General features: G+C 39.2%; 1 protein-coding gene across 2 annotated transcripts in view; it reads right to left on the bottom strand.

Annotated features, from left to right (window-relative positions):
• MLH1 (mutL homolog 1) overlaps nucleotides 1-12,491 on the bottom strand; it is a 15,448-nt gene extending 2,957 nt beyond the window's left edge. Inside the window, exons 1-12 of one of the 2 annotated variants that reach the window (XM_009640992.2) lie at nucleotides 12,254-12,491; nucleotides 10,935-10,977; nucleotides 10,234-10,322; nucleotides 8,518-8,630; nucleotides 7,839-7,932; nucleotides 6,675-6,828; nucleotides 5,557-5,915; nucleotides 4,623-4,771; nucleotides 2,767-2,875; nucleotides 1,873-1,936; nucleotides 1,159-1,323; nucleotides 269-361 (exon numbers count right to left, since the gene is read on the bottom strand). In XM_009640992.2, coding sequence (XP_009639287.1) covers nucleotides 269-361; nucleotides 1,159-1,323; nucleotides 1,873-1,936; nucleotides 2,767-2,875; nucleotides 4,623-4,771; nucleotides 5,557-5,915; nucleotides 6,675-6,828; nucleotides 7,839-7,932; nucleotides 8,518-8,630; nucleotides 10,234-10,310 — 1,377 coding nt within the window. In that variant the 5' untranslated portion in view covers nucleotides 10,311-10,322; nucleotides 10,935-10,977; nucleotides 12,254-12,491. Of the gene's footprint in view, nucleotides 1-268; nucleotides 362-1,158; nucleotides 1,324-1,872; nucleotides 1,937-2,766; nucleotides 2,876-4,622; nucleotides 4,772-5,556; nucleotides 5,916-6,674; nucleotides 6,829-7,838; nucleotides 7,933-8,517; nucleotides 8,631-10,233; nucleotides 10,323-10,934; nucleotides 10,978-12,253 lie in introns of those variants that run through there. The other variant, XM_035896375.1, reaches the window with a different exon arrangement.
• Nucleotides 12,492-17,202: the final 4,711 nt, after the last annotated feature.

Below are 17,202 nucleotides of genomic sequence, written 5' to 3'. Positions count from 1 at the left end.
AAAAAAAAAAAAAAAAAAAAAAAAAAAGGGTAGAAATGCAGGCTTTAGAATCAAAATGTATTCCCATTCAATCAGTAGTTATGAATGCAGAGGCAAAGCACAACTAATCAGTAACTGTAGCAGAAGTGTCTGGAGCATGTAACAGTACATTTAACCAGCTCCAGCCTTTCCTTTGCACCTTCTGATTAATTAATTTGATTCATTTCATTCTTTCCAAAATAAAAAAAAAAATTATTTGTGAATGAATAAAATAATGAAGAGAATATACCTCTGTGGCCAAGCGAAGGATGAACATAGGCAGTCCTTCCAGCGGTGGGACATAGTTGTCTATCAGAAGTGGTAACCCAATCAGGTTTCCTTCCTGCAAGGCAAACCTGCTGCTTCAGTAAAACAACCCAAACAAAACCACAACATTTTTTCTTCCAGTAAGCGCACCAAAACTGTTACGTGTTGTAAGACCATACTTAGTGAGCCTTCCGGGTATCTGAAGTTACAAGGTTTTAAAGCCTGATGCCAGGTACAGATTGCAGGAAGAGGCTTAGCAGTGGTGGTAAACTTCCCGAGCTGAGTGGCTTAAATCCAGGCCTTGTGAAGGCCTGAATTCAGCCTCCTCCTCCAGCCACTGACTACTCAGATCCCTCTCCCCAGGAGAATATCCGAGTGAAGCATCTGGGTTATATGACCCTTGATGAAGCTGTTCAGTTTTGTATAGAGCAAGGGAAGCATTAGGGCACACACACAAAAAGAAAACAACATGCTGAGAGCAATGGCGATGCTGTAGCCCAGCCCAGCTAGAGAGCTGGTTAAGCTGCACACCTTGTTGGGTAAGAGATCTGCATTCTAGTTATGGAAGCAATGACTAAATTATTTTATTTGGTAACTAGTTAAACATAAACTCCTTTGTGTAGCACCCTTCTAAAAGCAGCGTAAGTCCTGAGCATTTTGAATGAAAGGGGTCAGCCACCTAAATCCTACTGGTGCTAGTTCTTAGTGATAGTTAAGTACTGCAAGCAAACTACTGCTCTTACCTGTTACTAAAAGCTAAAATCATAGAATCATCTAGGTTGGAAAAGACCTTTAAGATCATCAAGTCCAACCATAAACCTAACGCTGCCATTCAACCATTCATTTACTGTCAGAAGTAATAGCAGCAGTCACCTCATCAATTTCAAGAGAAAAGTAGTCTTTCAACATTTCAGTCTTCTTTTGCAGAAACTCCACAATGTACTCCGCAAGCCCTTCTTTTGGGCCATCTTCTTCTGTCCAGCCACTTTCAGGATCCTCTAAAGCAAGCATTGAAAGCTCATATAAAGGAGCTGGCTCCTAAAAATGGAGAAAGCAAAACTGTTGTTAATGATCAACACGCTTTACTGGAAATCTGTAGCTTCTTTCTTCACATACAAACTAACTGTAATATACTGTTTCTGGCCTGCAGAACAAAAATGGTTCTGCTTATCATAAGCAGTCTAAAAAGTACGAGTTCCTGTCAGGTATAATTCTGTGCAGCCCACAATCCTGCAAAGTGCTGTGATATTTACAGGATAAGCGATAGCAATCACCACTGTATTTCTAATAGACTGTGTATTCAAATTAATTATTTGTCCCAATGTAAGGAGCAACAGCAAAACTTGGTGGATATCCAGAAGTGACACTTAATGACAAGCAACCAGGATGACAACTTACAGAAGTAGCTACAAAATTACGAAGAGTTTTCTACATTCTATTCTTACTGTAAAAGAAACAAAACATCGCTTTTGTAGTGGATAAAACCCAACCTGTGAGACTACGCATTTGTTGGAAAGGACAGGCTTACTGTAAATAAATTTTTAAAAAAATATTTTTATATAGAATAGAACGTAAAATTATACTTACAGACAACCTTAAGACTCCAAAGTTTGCGAAGTCATAAATAAGTATCTGGTAGAAGAGTTCTTGGCTAAATTGAAGTACAAAAACTAGTTATATGGACAGGATCACGTATCTCCCAAGTTACCATAAATAGGAGGGAAAATAAGGGTCATCTTGGAAACATCAGATATACATATCCATTCATATTAACGAAGATCTTACTTTAACTAAACTGCTTAAGATTGACATGTGCTACCTAGGGGTTTACAGTTAAATCTGTTTCTTGGTTTCTGACATCACAGCCACATTGTAACATTTCTGTGCCATACTCAAGGATGCAGCCTCTATCGATTTATTCCCAGATACCATATATTTCAACCTCTTTACTCCCTTGCTGCATTGCAAGAAATGCACAGGAGGCTGGAAACTGATAGGCATGTCTACCTTCAGGATATGCTCTTATTTGCTACAAAATTTATGTAACTGGCCCTTTAAGGCTGCATTTGCAAAAATAGAAACTTTGTGTTATGATCATGTCCTGCAGATTCTCTTAACCCAGCTGGCTCCAATGTTTTACATGACTCTTCTGAACCCTCTGCTTGCTCATGTTTATAGGTGCGCTGTACACCAGTTGCTGCTGTAGACCATCACAAAAAGCAAATAAAGTTTCTTTCCCTTCCCCCAGTCTGTAAGCACACAATGCAGTAGCTGGTGTTTTAATTACACTGATTCCCTGCAGCTTTTCCCAAGCATGCCAGACTTGTTTCCATTGTTCTGAACTGACTGCTTAATCTTTAGCCTCCTGACTTTTCAGATAGGCAACAAGACAATGATGTTTTCCCTGTCGTTTCCTTCCTTCTAACTTGCTAGGTAATCAGTACTGATTTCAACTGCCAACAAGGCTAACAGCTTCTTTACCTGAGTTTTGTTGTATTGAGAAGATACAGTTTTGTCCGATGCTGGGCCAGAGCCCACTGAGGGCTGACGCAGCCAACAAATGAGTGATCACGGAGCATCTCCTGAAGATCTGCAACAATTGAGGGGGTGGGCAAGAAACAAAAGGATGAAACTGCATATCTGCAACCCTGCCCTAATTTAGTTAGTTGAATGGTTCATGTCTTTTTAGCCCTGAAGTCTCAGATTACTGTTCAGTCACTACTATACCCCTGCTGCTTCTCATAGGCCTGAGCTATCAATTATCCACGTTTTGAAATATTAATCAGTTGTGTGCACACACCTATACTCATATATATTAAAGCATAAGTAAGAATAGTTATGTAACAATTAAACTACAAATGTAAATTGGAAGAAAAAAGAAAAAGAACAACACAACCTCTGTGTTTGACTTGAATAGTCTTTCAAAATCCATTTCCAGCCACAGGAGATCAGCAAGGGAGCACATACTTCAAAGAAAACTGCAGGTGTAAACCAACTTTGCAGCAAAATCTAGTATTGTCATACTAAATTCTGAAAGTATGATAGAATAGGTCCGTAATGTATTTATTTTTCATTCCCAAAATAAGTTTCCAGCCTTCTCAGTTATATAGATTGAAAAAAAAAAAAAAAAAAGTATGAGAAGTCAGATTCCATAACAGAGAGTTCATTTTAGGCTTTCCACAAAAAAGAAGTCACTAATTGCAGTCCTTGAAAGTAGCTTCGTCACAGCTGCAGTCACAGCACGTACAAAACTCTACACTACCCAAATGCCACTGTTACCTTTTCCAAAGGAATGAAGTATTGCGAGAAGAGTCTGTCTTGCAAAGGTCTCTTGTAGGCATTTCTTACCCATGTGAAGGCAAGACACAACCTCAAGCAGCTGCATAACTTCTACCATGTATTTTGAGACATTTTGGGACATTTTATGGCTCAGGGACAACCCCTTAACTTCAGAATTTAAACAGTGACAGTCAGCTATGGAGTGACCAGCTCAGAATTACCAGCCTAACCCAAAACTTTCTGGAGCACAAGTAAAGTGTAGGTACATGCCTTCTAAAGATAAAGATTTTTAGTAATATATAAAGAAGTTATTTATTACAAATGTCTGTTAGTCTAGCCATTTTAGCTGTGGAATAGCCCCAATTCTTACTACCAGAAAAATCAAAATAAATTCAACACCCCACTCAGAAAACGAGATTCCCAACATTTGGACTAACTGAATAATACGGGTTATGTGACTCAGTATGACTCTAAAGCCAACTGAAAGAGCCAAGAGGGAAACAACCCTAGGAAGAATTACAAACCTTTTATCTTCTTCTAAAACAGCTCTTACCAGGAGAGAGATCCATGAAAGTGTGATACTGGTGAAATAAGTGGGACTGACACAAATGAAAATGAAAAGCAAAGGCAGTACACAAAAACGATGCTTGTCAAGCCTGTCCCAGTCTACTTCACAATTGGGTGACTCAGCAAAAATTTCCGTAACGACCATATTGTAGCTGCCATTTCTGTTTGAAATTTACAAAAGAACTTAGCTTTTCAAGCTGTGATTTTATACTGTTATTAGTTATGATGCAGGTTAAGGTTTGCAAAATATTTAGAATGCATAAAACCTCTATCAACTAACAAGGTACAAGGTTACAACAGTCGTCCAGTGGGGCAGCTGCCTGTTCAAGGTTTGGCCCTTGATGTTTAACAAACTTTTTTGTTAAGAGCTTGCTTAGCAGCACAGTGAGCTGACGGGGCCACCTTTTAAATTTCTTTCTCCTCAGCAGTTCAAACAATGACGTTTAGTTGGTGGAATAACAATAATCTTAAGGAGCAAAAGGCTTGCTTACTTGCATGTGCCTGGTTACTAATTTCCTCCTGGAGAGTCAATACACTGGTCAAGTTGATAATTCTTCTTCTAGGGGTGCAGGCAGCAGTCATGTCCTTTCTGCTGTCATCTTTCTCCATTTCTACGTCCGTGTCTTCCCGTGGTCTCTTTCTGCAATACCAAACCAAAAGGAATTATGTTCAATTCTCCTGTCACTTAAGCAAAACACACCAACAGGTGGGATGTTCGATTCACATGCTGTACGTTAACATGGGAAATGCAGAAAGTGTCCCAAAGCTTCCCAGGAAGAAAGACTGGTTTGTTTTACTTCAGAGGCATAATTTGTTAGGAAAATGCAGTTCGTAAGAGAATTTAGTACTCTCTAATACCAACCATATCAGACATCTGTTGTTTAAGCACCAAGTGAATTGGACTCTAAAGGACACATCAAAAGATGTGGATATTTCTGATGATTTTTTTCATGATTATTGTTCTGTAATAGTCAGGGTGGGGGGGATCAGATTCCCTCAGAAGACTTCGGCCTCTCACAACTGCTCCTACAGGAGCTATAAAAAGATTACAGCACTTTAATCTTTCCTAGGGTAATGTCTGCATAATTCAGTGATGTCGTTTCCATCCCCCCACAAAAAGGAGGGCCTCCCAAGAGAGACAGACCAGTGTGATCTCCCTAAACTGAAGTTAATGCTATTACTTACACTGCTTCCTGCCTTTCAGTATGCATGGAAATCCTATTCCAGTTAAAAAATTTAATCACAAGTTATGTCATTTAAAGTTCACAGATGAATTTCAATTTCTCAATAAAATGCCATGGAAAGTTATTCTAGGAAAATTTTTCCTTCTGAAAAGGCAGAATTCCAAAGAGGTCAGAAAAATCTTCAGTTTCAGGGCCATGCCATGAAATAAATAGGCAGCCTTGCATGAAAGAAGAGACTTACCGAGGAGGCACAGTCTCAGGAGACAAGCGTGCACTCTCACTCAGCCCCTCAGGCATCACTGTGTCCCCCTGAACAACAGCCATTTCAACCAGATCACTGACATCTTCCATTTCAGCATCCTGTGGCCTGGCCGCACCCTCCGGAGGTCCTGCATTAGCCTCTGTCGTCACTTCAGCGGGGCCTGTACTGAGGGGGTTGTTCACCAGCTGAAGAAAAGCATCCAATTTCTGCTCCCGGGAATCAGTGCGGACCATCTGATGCGGGTAAACTTTATCACTCGTTCCTTTGGTAACCGCAGAAGAGTTTGCTGATGCTTTTACGACCTCACTGGAAGAGCACTCGGCCCCTGGAAGCAATGTCTTCGTTCAGATACAGGGAAGTAAAGAGAAGAGATTCAACAACAAGAAAAAACCCACAAAGATCAGCCACATTTCTCACAGCATCTTACTGCTCAGAGGCCAGTAACTTTCAAGCCCCACAGGTGCAGTGTCTGCTGCTTAAACAGGCTGCCAACTTTGCACTCACTAGACACACAGCGTAAATGTCATCATCTTGGCAGTTAACAAAATCATTGGCTAGCATTCTCTCATCTCAAAGGGAAAATACTTACAGTAAATACGGACAACGAAATTTTTTTTTTTTTTAAAAGTATTATGGTTATAATTTTAAACTACACTGTATATAAAGGCATATTAGGAAATATTCCCTTTTTTTTTTTTTTCCAGTTAGATTAAACCCAAGGTGTTTAACACATACATACATAGAACAAAAAACTTCCTCAGTCACACGTCTTTCACATAAACCATGGCAGAGTAAAACCAATTTACCACACGTGAAGACTAATACACTTGTAAAATCAAAAAGACTGAACAGATACTTGACAGAGCGAAGTATTTAAAATGCTTTCATGCACTTTTTCTCAAGTTCACTGCCACATTGTTAACTTTGGTATATTAAAGCAGTTTCATCCCTGAAACATAGAGCAAAGATCTCAAGCTATCAGTCTTAACATTGATGGCCGTCAGCTACTGCATAGATTGTGCTACTGAACAGAGTAAATGTATCCACAATAGTTAGAATAGTGCAGAGCTGTGGTCACTTCAAACACATATTCTCACCTGAGTGAAGTACATCCTTGAAGAATTAGAGCCCAATAACTTGCTCTCTACATGTTGTTGCACACGCTCTAGGATACTGTCTTCATGAAGGAAATGGACCTCATGTTTTGTAGGGTGCACATTCACATCTACATTCTGGGGTGCTATTTCCAGGCTGGAAAACATTTTAAAAGAAGTTAAGCTAAGATTTTCCATGGATGGCCAATAGGGCACAAATTGGTTCAGTACAAAATTTGTCAGACTCGGGGCCATTACTCCGTGCAGAGAAGCCAAAATAGCCCTGAAGCCTCCTAAGTTATACCAAACAAATCTGACTGTAGTGTACTGAAAAATAATTACTCTGAAGAACTCTATTCCAAACCCACCAAAATCAGCTTACATAGGTAAGCTTAAACCAATCTCTCCGCTGTACTACTACAAAACGGTTTTTAGAAATATCTTTTACTTGCAGTGTCTCATGAGTTAATTCTCCTGATGCCCTGTCATTTAGCAATAATCTCAAGCAGGAATTCAATTAAATTCTGCAATGCAAGAACTTCATGGTTAGAAAGCACTGGATTTCACTAAGTTTCGCCAGTGAACAGCAAAATTCAATTGCTTAGCAATTAAAGCCAGGTCTTCCATTCTATATCATATTCTCCAGTTTTTAAAGGACAGTTTCAGTTCAATTTTAGCTATTACTTGACTTCTAAAAAAAATATTTATTTCCTGAAAGCAGTATGCAATTCACTTACTTCTGTTGCACTAGCATACCAAGAAGAACAGTAACTGTTAAAAATAATGACACAAATACATATCTCAGCAAGGAAAAACATTAATGAGTTTGGAATAAATTATCTGACTGGTCTTAAATGCCCTGCTGTATTCCTAGTGTAACTAATTTTCTTAAGTGAAGAACATCCGTAATGTTAAAGGACGTAAGCTGAAATTACAGACACTCACTACTTCTGAAAACGAGGCCCATTAAGTTCTTAAGACTTCTTTAATGTGATTGATTTTTAGAACGTTAAAGATACACAGCGAATTATCTCCTGTCTGGCAATTAATTACCTCAGTGCAATGCTTAACACTACTATCAGGAACACAAATGTCCTTCTAAACCTACTGATCCTAGCTATATCCTACGAGATGGTATTAAAAGGCTACTTCTTCCTATTACTTTACCTTAAGTATAGGAATGGATGCGTGCTTTTTGGCAAATAAGCAGCATACACAGTTTCTATGGCTTTCCGCAAAGCGGCTGACTCTACCAATCGATCTGAAACACAGAACAAAATGCTATTTTCAAAGTGCACCTCTGGAATATCCTGCACAGTGTCCAACCACTGCTTCAGACCAACATCTTCACGCTTCGTATCTTCAAAGGGCATCCATTACGCCCGTTTTCCCCGAGACCTACTTATTCTTCATACAAAACCAGGAATAGGCAATATCTTCTTAATATGTTTTATATTAGAAGTACTTTTTTCCACAAAGACTTGAAATAGCCAGACTACCTTCCCATTATTTCATAAGGTCAAGATTTGTGGCATCCTGTGCCAATGTTGCCACAGAATGGAGAGACCGCTCTGTATACTAAGTCAGCAGGACACAGTCACAACCTTGACACTCCACAAGCATAAGTTCCTTTAGGCCCAGTCTTAGCTGCCTTCCACTATTTAGAGTGCAAAGCATGATGCACATTACAAACAGAAAAACACCTTGAGATCTACAATTAACTGTAACACTTATGCTTTTAAGAATCTCATACATTTTTTCAGTTCTTCAGTTTGTTCTTCTGCTTATTACATAAGCAACATATAACTGTACAACATGCTGCTTTTTTTTTTTTTTTTAAACTTACGGTTTATGAAGAGTAAAAATACACATTTCTTCACAGAATAGTTTGCATTCGTGATGTAGCCTTTCATTTTAAAGGCCAGACTTGCATCTTCACAACCCACTTCTATCAGTTCCCTATTGACAGTTTGACAGAAACACACGCAAAAATGAATTTTTCTGTTGATGCAAATTTCAAACAGTACTCACAAGTAGCAATATATTGTTCTATGTTCTATTTATATCACGGTTAATGAAAACATTAGAATTATTTGAGAGTTCAAACATTCATTGCTGAGTCACAAAAATTATTTAACCAGAACTTCCTTGTTTCTTCTTTCTAAGTAAATGTAAAATAGTAGTACAGTATCATCAGAGTCTGTAAAACTATCCACGGTATCTTGTTAATACCTTAGCATATCACAGTATCCATAATATTATAACCATCTATTGATAATTCTAATATGCATTTCACCATTTAAGTCATTGGCAGAGATAGGTAAGGACACTTCAAAACTGTCAGCAGCCAGGCGAGAACATTCTTGTTCAACTGCTCTGTCCACTTTTGTCAGTCTAATATTTATTGGTGGGCTGTTAAGAAGTCATCAAAATGTAAACATTTTTCCTTGCTCATGCATACAGCTCCTAACATTAATAATTTTCATAACAGTTTTTATAATTTTCATGGTTCATTAGTCAAGGAAATCCACTTTGGTAACTGGTGAGCACAGCTCTCTAGCAAGGCATTATGCCAACTTCTGAAGTTAACATGGAAATAAGTAGCCCATAAGTCTTTTCTAATTCAACCTTAATATATACTGAATGCCATTTTTATTTGCGTTCATTGAAGTCAAAATAACAAGCTAAACATCTTAAATTGGGCAAAATAAAAGTTTCACTTCCAAACACCTGGTCAAAACATTTAAGTTGCAATGCACAATTTATTCAGAACTGCACAAAGGAAAAACTGCATCAAATAAGCATCAGTAGTAAATAAAAAAATGCATAACAAAAATACAACGCTGCAAACCTTATCACTGAACAGCCTCTCTATTTTGCTGTGTTTCATAAAGGTTTTTAAACGTATTAAAAGTTACATTCCTTACACGTGAAGCGTGATTTTAGTAACTGAATCAAACTGACACCCAAGTATTCATGGGACAAATCCATTCCACAAGTCCACTCAGTGAATTCTTCACAGCTGAATGTCTTAGAGAATTTTTCCTAAGGTGGCAGATACATTTTCAAAAGATGATTGGTTTTATTTGTTTTCAACTTTTCTGCCAGATTTAGTCAGCCTCAGCTAATATAGCTTTTGTCAAAATATTAAAATGTAAGAGTTCAAAAAAATAAATGCGAGGAGACTTCAAAATGTTTCAGACAGCAGACTGGTAAAAAGCAGCAAGATTTTCACAGCTTAGGAAGAGGCTAGGAACTTGCAGAGAACACAGGTCCAGCTTGCTCTTTTTAAATGAGCACACAGAAAGTTACGAGCAGATGGCTCCCTTTCAGTGCATTAAAGGAACAGCTTCGCAACTTTCCCCCTTCCTTTGATATACTAAAAAAAAGTCACATGTTCTGCAAGACAAGGGAGAGCTCTATTATTGCAACACTCCCTCTTCTCTGCAAGTCACCTTGAAGGAAGCAGGAAAAGTTAGCACGGTCCGTGTCCTTTAAAAGAGAAAGGGGAGGGAGAGCTACTGGAAACATCATGTCAAAAGGAAACTTGACATCAACGTACCTGCTAACAGCATTTCCAAAGATGGACCTAATGTTGTCCACTGTTGAGGCGTTTGATAAGGTTCTAACATCTGACATGGTATCACCTTGCTAAAGAGAGCAGAAATGAGTGTTAACCAATTCACGGTTCTGGCTGAAGTTTTAGAAATACATTAAACTTAACATTTCTAACAAAAAGGCACGGAACACATCATGTATTGTATTATTATTTACTTATTTGTGTTCAGAAAAGCAATAGATGGTAAATGGCACAGGATTACAAGATTTGTTGGATCACATCAGAACCATTCGGGCTGGTAACTCCATCTTTGAAAGTGAGGAGCATAAACAGTTCATTAAATAATTATCAAGAACAGAATGAAGGTACTCTACCCCATCCTCTTTTCATACAGTTATTAGTAACCAGACTCTCAAAAGAAGCTGAAACAGCTCATAAAGCTAAAACAAAATAACACACTGACCACATAGAAAACACCAAACTCCTGACAAATATTTTTTTGTCTTGTTTACTTCTAGCTAATGCGGTTTCTATTCAAACTGCATCAACGTGCACATCAACACTTCAGTACAAGGGAAGGCACTAATCCCACCGCAAAAGATGCAGTGCAAATTTTCTAGCATTTTCATATATACGCATTATATATACACACGTACAGATATATACAGACACATGGTGAAGTTATAAAGACTTTATCTACATACCTTTTTAACTGAAAAGCTGATGCCCGAGTTATGGATGGCATACCTGAAAAATAGGTAAACATAAGACTGCGGTACGTGAAAGAAAAGGTGACTTTCCCTGAATGCTAAAAAGCGGCTAGTAATGGGAGAAAGCAGTTTCCTTTGCTGTTACACAGCAATGTGATTTGAGCCAAATTGAGCTTTTCTGGACTAAACAGCTATAAAAATAAACGTTTTCTATTTATAACTCACTTGTAATCATATGAAATTCAAGGTTATTTCTCAAAAAACCCCAATCAACTTCTATAGACCTGGTTAGTTCAGTTTCACTGCATAGGTTTAACTAGAAGAATGGCAAAACCTCCTCAGTATTACAGGATCAAGTGTCAACTATTCACGGAGAAAGGATCTGAAAAATGGCTGGCTCGCCCTTCTACCTTCCCCTACCCAGATGGTTCAGCTGTCTGTGACCCCAGGGCCAAGCTCTGATACACTACAGCTGCGGAATGCTGGCTCAAACTTCTAGGGAAGTTGTTAAGTTGTGAGAAAAACCCTGCAAGATGAGAAATGTAAAAATGCAGACAGAGGTTAGACTGTTGTGACCGGGACAGTTAATAACTCAAAAATTCAAGAGGGAAAAAAAAAAAAACAAACCAAAATTAGAAGATGAAAAATCCTAAAAACAACAAAAAAACCCCAAACCCAAAACAGTAAGTTGGAAGCATGTAATTCAGCAAGACTTCAGATCAGCCTGTTCCACAGAGCAGCGGGACCAGACCCTTCAGGCTGAAGCCTGTAAATCTCCTGCCTGGCTCTGAAGTAGCTCCCTGGGGAAGCAGGCTAACGCTTCGCATACGGTCTTGCTACTCTTTGCTAGCTTTTGTGTTACTGAGAGCACAGAGCAGTTACAGATCCTGCTTGCAAAGCCAGGGACCATCTGGTAATTAAAGTGGTTTGGGTTTTTTCAGGGGTTTGTTTGTTTGGGGTTTTTTTTTTGAGGACATGAAATCGCTGCTCAGCTTTTCATATTCAGGCAAATCTCAGTGCTCTTGCACAGTTTTTACTTGGATTCTATTCAGCCCAAGTTCTTTGAGAGCTCACTCGTTCAAGTCTATCACCACTTGTTTGCAGGATTTCTAATAATAGTCATAGACTATTCCAGAGGAGAAACAGTGTATCAAATGGGACTGTTATCTGACACCATATACTAACAAGTAGTTAAAAAACCCCCTTAAAACCAACAATGAAAACCAACACCACACACACGCGCCACTCTCTCTGAAAAGCCCTGACACTTTCATTGGCAGTGTTAAAAACTGGAACCTCCTGTTTCAGTTTACCTGCTAACAACTTCTAGTATTTTTGCGTATTCTTCATTTGGATTTTTTAAAGCTTTCCTCCTTGTATTTACATTGTAAAAAAGATCTTCAACCTGCAGAGAAAAAGATCACAATTAAAAATAATTTTAAAAATCTTCTCTCATATACTATACAATTCATTTAAATCCATCCTCTTAATAGATACCACAACATTTTCTGAAAACATTTGTTTATAGAGGATAAACATTCCATTTATTCTTTACCTGCTTAGGTTCACCTAACAAAATGCAACGCCAGAGAAATGTGTGTTTTCAAGTATTTGGTACATCAGTATTTTTACCAGTAACAACTCTACAACTCGCTTTTCAGTGACAGTTGCATGCTTTCCATGGCAGATGACAATGGATTCCCCAATTACACTGTGCTTTAATGAAACACAAATAGATGTTAAAACAGTTGCTGCAATCAAGGCTGTTGATGACATTAAAACAGCAGCTTAAACTGTTTATTTTCGCTATTTATTTGACCAGTATGCAAATTATTTTTCTGCTATAGTGAGAAAGGCGGAAATGTAGAAGGTTACAGATCCTGCTTGCAAAGCCAGGGACCATCTGGTAATTAAAGTGGTTTGAGTTTTTTCAGGGGTTTGTTTGTTTGGGGTTTTTTTTTTGAGGACATGAAATCGCTGCTCAGCTTTTCATATTCAGGCAAATCTCAGTGCTCTTGCACAGTTTTTACTTGGATTCTATTCAGCCCAAGTTCTTTGAGAGCTCACTCGTTCAAGTCTATCACCACTTGTTTGCAGGATTTCTAATAATAGTCATAGACTATTCCAGAGGAGAAACAGTGTATCAAATGGGACTGTTACCTGACACCATATACTAACAAGTAGTTAAAAAAACCCCTTAAAACCAACAATGAAAACCAACACCACACACACGCGCCACTCTCTCTGAAAAGCCCTGACACTTTCATTGGCAGTGTTAAAAACTGGAACCTCCTGTTTCAGTTTACCTGCTAACAACTTCTAGTATTTTTGCGTATTCTTCATTTGGATTTTTTAAAGCTTTCCTCCTTGTATTTACATTGTAAAAAAGATCTTCAACCTGCAGAGAAAAAGATCACAATTAAAAATAATTTTAAAAATCTTCTCTCATATACTATACAATTCATTTAAATCCATCCTCTTAATAGATACCACAACATTTTCTGAAAACATTTGTTTATAGAGGATAAACATTCCATTTATTCTTTACCTGCTTAGGTTCACCTAACAAAATGCAACGCCAGAGAAATGTATGTTTTCAAGTATTTGGTACATCAGTATTTTTACCAGTAACAACAACTCTACAACTCGCTTTTCAGTGACAGTTGCATGCTTTCCATGGCAGATGACAATGGATTCCCCAATTACACTGTGCTTTAATGAAACACAAATAGATGTTAAAACAGTTGCTGCAATCAAGGCTGTTGATGACATTAAAACAGCAGCTTAAACTGTTTATTTTCGCTATTTATTTGACCAGTATGCAAATTATTTTTCTGCTATAGTGAGAAAGGCGGAAATGTAGAAGTTCCGCTTCTTTTTTTTCTGCCCCCCCCCAAGATGCATTATCCTAAACATTGGCATGTGAAGCTTGCTGGGTGTATGTTCCCCACTGCAAGACACACCTGCAGCCTCCCAGGCCAGGCTTCCACTTCCCACCCTACACTGTGCAACACGCACGCTCCTTCACATTTTGAGCTTCTTGTGGCCCTAACTGTCCACTGAGGCTTTCAGCAGGCCAGAGGGATTATGAAGTATTTTTGATAGTATATGACTATGCTATCTTCAGAAAGGGGGGGTGGGGAAGGAGATGATCTTCTGAAGTTTACCTTGCTGTCTTTGGGGAAGAAAACAAAAACAAAACAACAAAACCACGCAACCACATCATTTGGAAAATATGCTATAAGGTGATAACGGTCACGTACCTTACAATGTAACACACAGCACTAAGCGGTGCAAGCATAACGACCAGGGAACAGAACAGGGACAAGAGAGAACATGCACAAAAACTTACGGTGATCTGAGTTCCTTGGTTTCCAGCACAGGGTTTCGGAGGGGCTTTAATTTTTCCATCACTGTAAGTAGCTCTAGACAGAAAACGAAAATAAAGAGACAAGAGTTTACCCTACGTTGGCTGCTGAAGTAGAATTTCTTTTATTTTTTCCCTTTTTTAAAAAAAAAAAAAAAAAATTTAGCTAAAATCTTACCTTTACAATTTGGAATTAAAAAAAAATTACTCAAACTATGTTTTCTCACATTCTGGGTCTTTTTTGTAACTACCCTAGAAACACATAACCCACCCTCCTCCTTAGTAAGAGCACTGAAAAGAGAATTAAATACATCTGTTCATTATTACATGCAACAGAATTCACTTGGATAATAGGTCGCATACCTGTATGCACACTTTGCATCAGCTGTTTTAGTTGTTACCGTAACATGGGCAACATGACTGATGCTAGGCCTAGGAAAAGAGAAAGCATCTTTGTAAACCTTGCTCTGGAAACCGTGGATTGCTGAAGGAGCAGCCACATTTTAAACAGCATCACTAAGTTTCGATATACCGCTTGCAAGTAATTAATAAAAAACCCGCGTAAGAAAACTTCAGGTCAGTAAAGCTGTAACAAATTTTAGTACCTATGACACTGGCTTTTATCCAGGACCTTCTTTTAGCTTTTCTAACGCTTCACTATCTCTGATGATGCAAGCAGCTAACCATGTAACACTGCTAAAAAATGTGCAAAGTTGTTCCAGGCGTACTCTTTTCTTCCTTTTGTGTTAACAAAAGGCAGATGAAGGTTTTAGCCGTTAATTCCTCATCCCTGCCCAAGTTCTTCTCCTGACTGTAGGTAACATTACAAAGTTAGGTTGCAATGCCTCTCCTGAAAAACTCAATGGATGCATCTGCACAGCCTGCTGAAGCCAGCCTCAGGACCAGACTCCACTGGCTGTGGAGCTGATTTTGTTGAAAGTGTGCAAGGAGAGAACTCGGGCAGTCTGCCCTCTGGAGCAGGCAAGGATCTACGTATCTGAGCACAGGCAACACACTTGTATGTCTGTCCTGGTTTCGGCTGGGATAGAGTTAATTTTCTTCATAGCAGCTAGCATAGTGCTGTGTTTTGGATTTAGTACCAGAAGAATGTTGATAACACACTGATGTTTTCAGCTGTTGCCAAGTAGTGCTCAGATTACTCAAGGACTTTTTGAGCTTCTCCTGCTCACCCAGGTGCGTAACAAGCTGGGAGTACAGCACAGCTAGGACAGCTAACCCAAACTGACCAAAGAGCTATTCCATACCATATAACGTCATGCTTGGGGGGGAGTTGTTGGGTCGGTTGGTTGCGGGGGGACTGCTCGCGGCTCGGGACAGGCTGGGCATCGGTCAGCGGGTGGTGAGCAATTGCATTGTGCATCATTCGTTTTGTATATTCTGTTATCATTCTCATTATTACTATTATTATTATTTTCTCTTATTAAACTGTCTTTATCTCAGCCCACGGCTCTAACCTTTTATTTTCTTCCCGATTCTCTCCCCCATCCCACTGAGGGAGGGGGGAGTGAGCGCGCGGCTGCGTGGTGCTGAGTTGCCAGCCGGGTTAAACCATGACAATGTCTTGTCCCTCTGGAGGGGAAAACAGAACTCGCCCTGGACTGCTCTTTCAGACAAGGTTAGATACAGCCTATGGGAATCTGGAGAACAAGCATATCTGAGGGGTCAGAGGGGCTAAATTTGACTAATAGCAAAAGCAAAGGAAGACAAATGTACATTTGTCAGATTTAATTTTAAGTATTGTATTTAGAAAAATGTCTGACATCAAAGATTCACCTTCCACTCAAATCTTTGTCTTTTTACCTGCAGATTGCTGAAACAGCATTTGAGAAGACAGGCCTTGTTTTACTTTAAAAAAAAAAAAAATTACTCCAGAAAGCAAAAAGATTATATACCTCGCCCTAGGCATCCACCTAACATTGAAAGACATAGAAATGTATTTTGACCTATATTCACACAGCAGACTCTCTCAGAAAACAGAAGCTTCAGTAAAGAGTATTGGAAATTAGGTAGTATGTAAACCCCACTAGAACAGGGTAACCACAAACAATGAACAGTTTCAAAGCCTTGAGGAAGAGCTTACCTCGCCCCTAAAACCGTACGTAGAAATACTAGCCAAGTCTTCAAATTTTTGCAGTTTACTCGTAGTAAATCTCTCACATACAATGTCCAGATCTTCTTTCTACGTGAAAGGGACGAGTAATAGTCACTCTCCATTTCCAACTGTTTTTTTCAAGAAATAAATTTTAAAAGGTAGTCTTAAACATCAGCATAGGGCTGCCAACTTTGTTTACTCACTCTGATACCACAGCCGTTATCTTGGACCTGGATGAGCTTCAGGCCACCTTCTTTAACGACTACCTGGATACTCGTAGATTTGGCATCCAAACTGCAGAAACCAAGAAAGCATTCTAGAGAACAGCAGTTCGAGAGTGTGGAGGGCTACATGACTTAAACTGAATTTTAAATCATTCTCACACAAGCGACAGTTTTGTTTCCTACTCTAGTTGTCGCTCATATTGGAACTTACTCTGTTTCAGATAAGTCTCTACTGACCCCTTGCTTTTGGTTTTTTTTTTTTTTTTTTTTTTTTTTTTCCCCTCCTAACAACAGCGACACGTTATTCTAACTCGCCACCCCCAGCAAGTACCACAAACTTTCAGGACTCGCAAAACCCGCGAGGGAAGGCGCCCAGCCCGAGGGCTAGGCCTGCCCTCCCTGCTCTCGCTGGGGCAAAGGCAAAAACAAACCCAAAAAAACGCAAGCGTAAACTCAGACAAGGGTTTTGGAAAGTAGCTGTCCCCCTGCACTTCGGGTGCAGCGGGATCGCCCCTTCTCAGCGCCCGCGCTGCCCCCCTCCCGGTACAGGCCGGCGGC

This window comes from Egretta garzetta, unplaced genomic scaffold (assembly GCF_000687185.1).
Source record: "Egretta garzetta isolate BGI_Z169 unplaced genomic scaffold, ASM68718v1 scaffold170, whole genome shotgun sequence".
Classification (NCBI taxonomy): Eukaryota; Metazoa; Chordata; class Aves; order Pelecaniformes; family Ardeidae; genus Egretta; species Egretta garzetta.
Note: the sequence above shows the minus strand (reverse complement) of the source record. Positions and strands in the feature narration are given on the sequence as shown.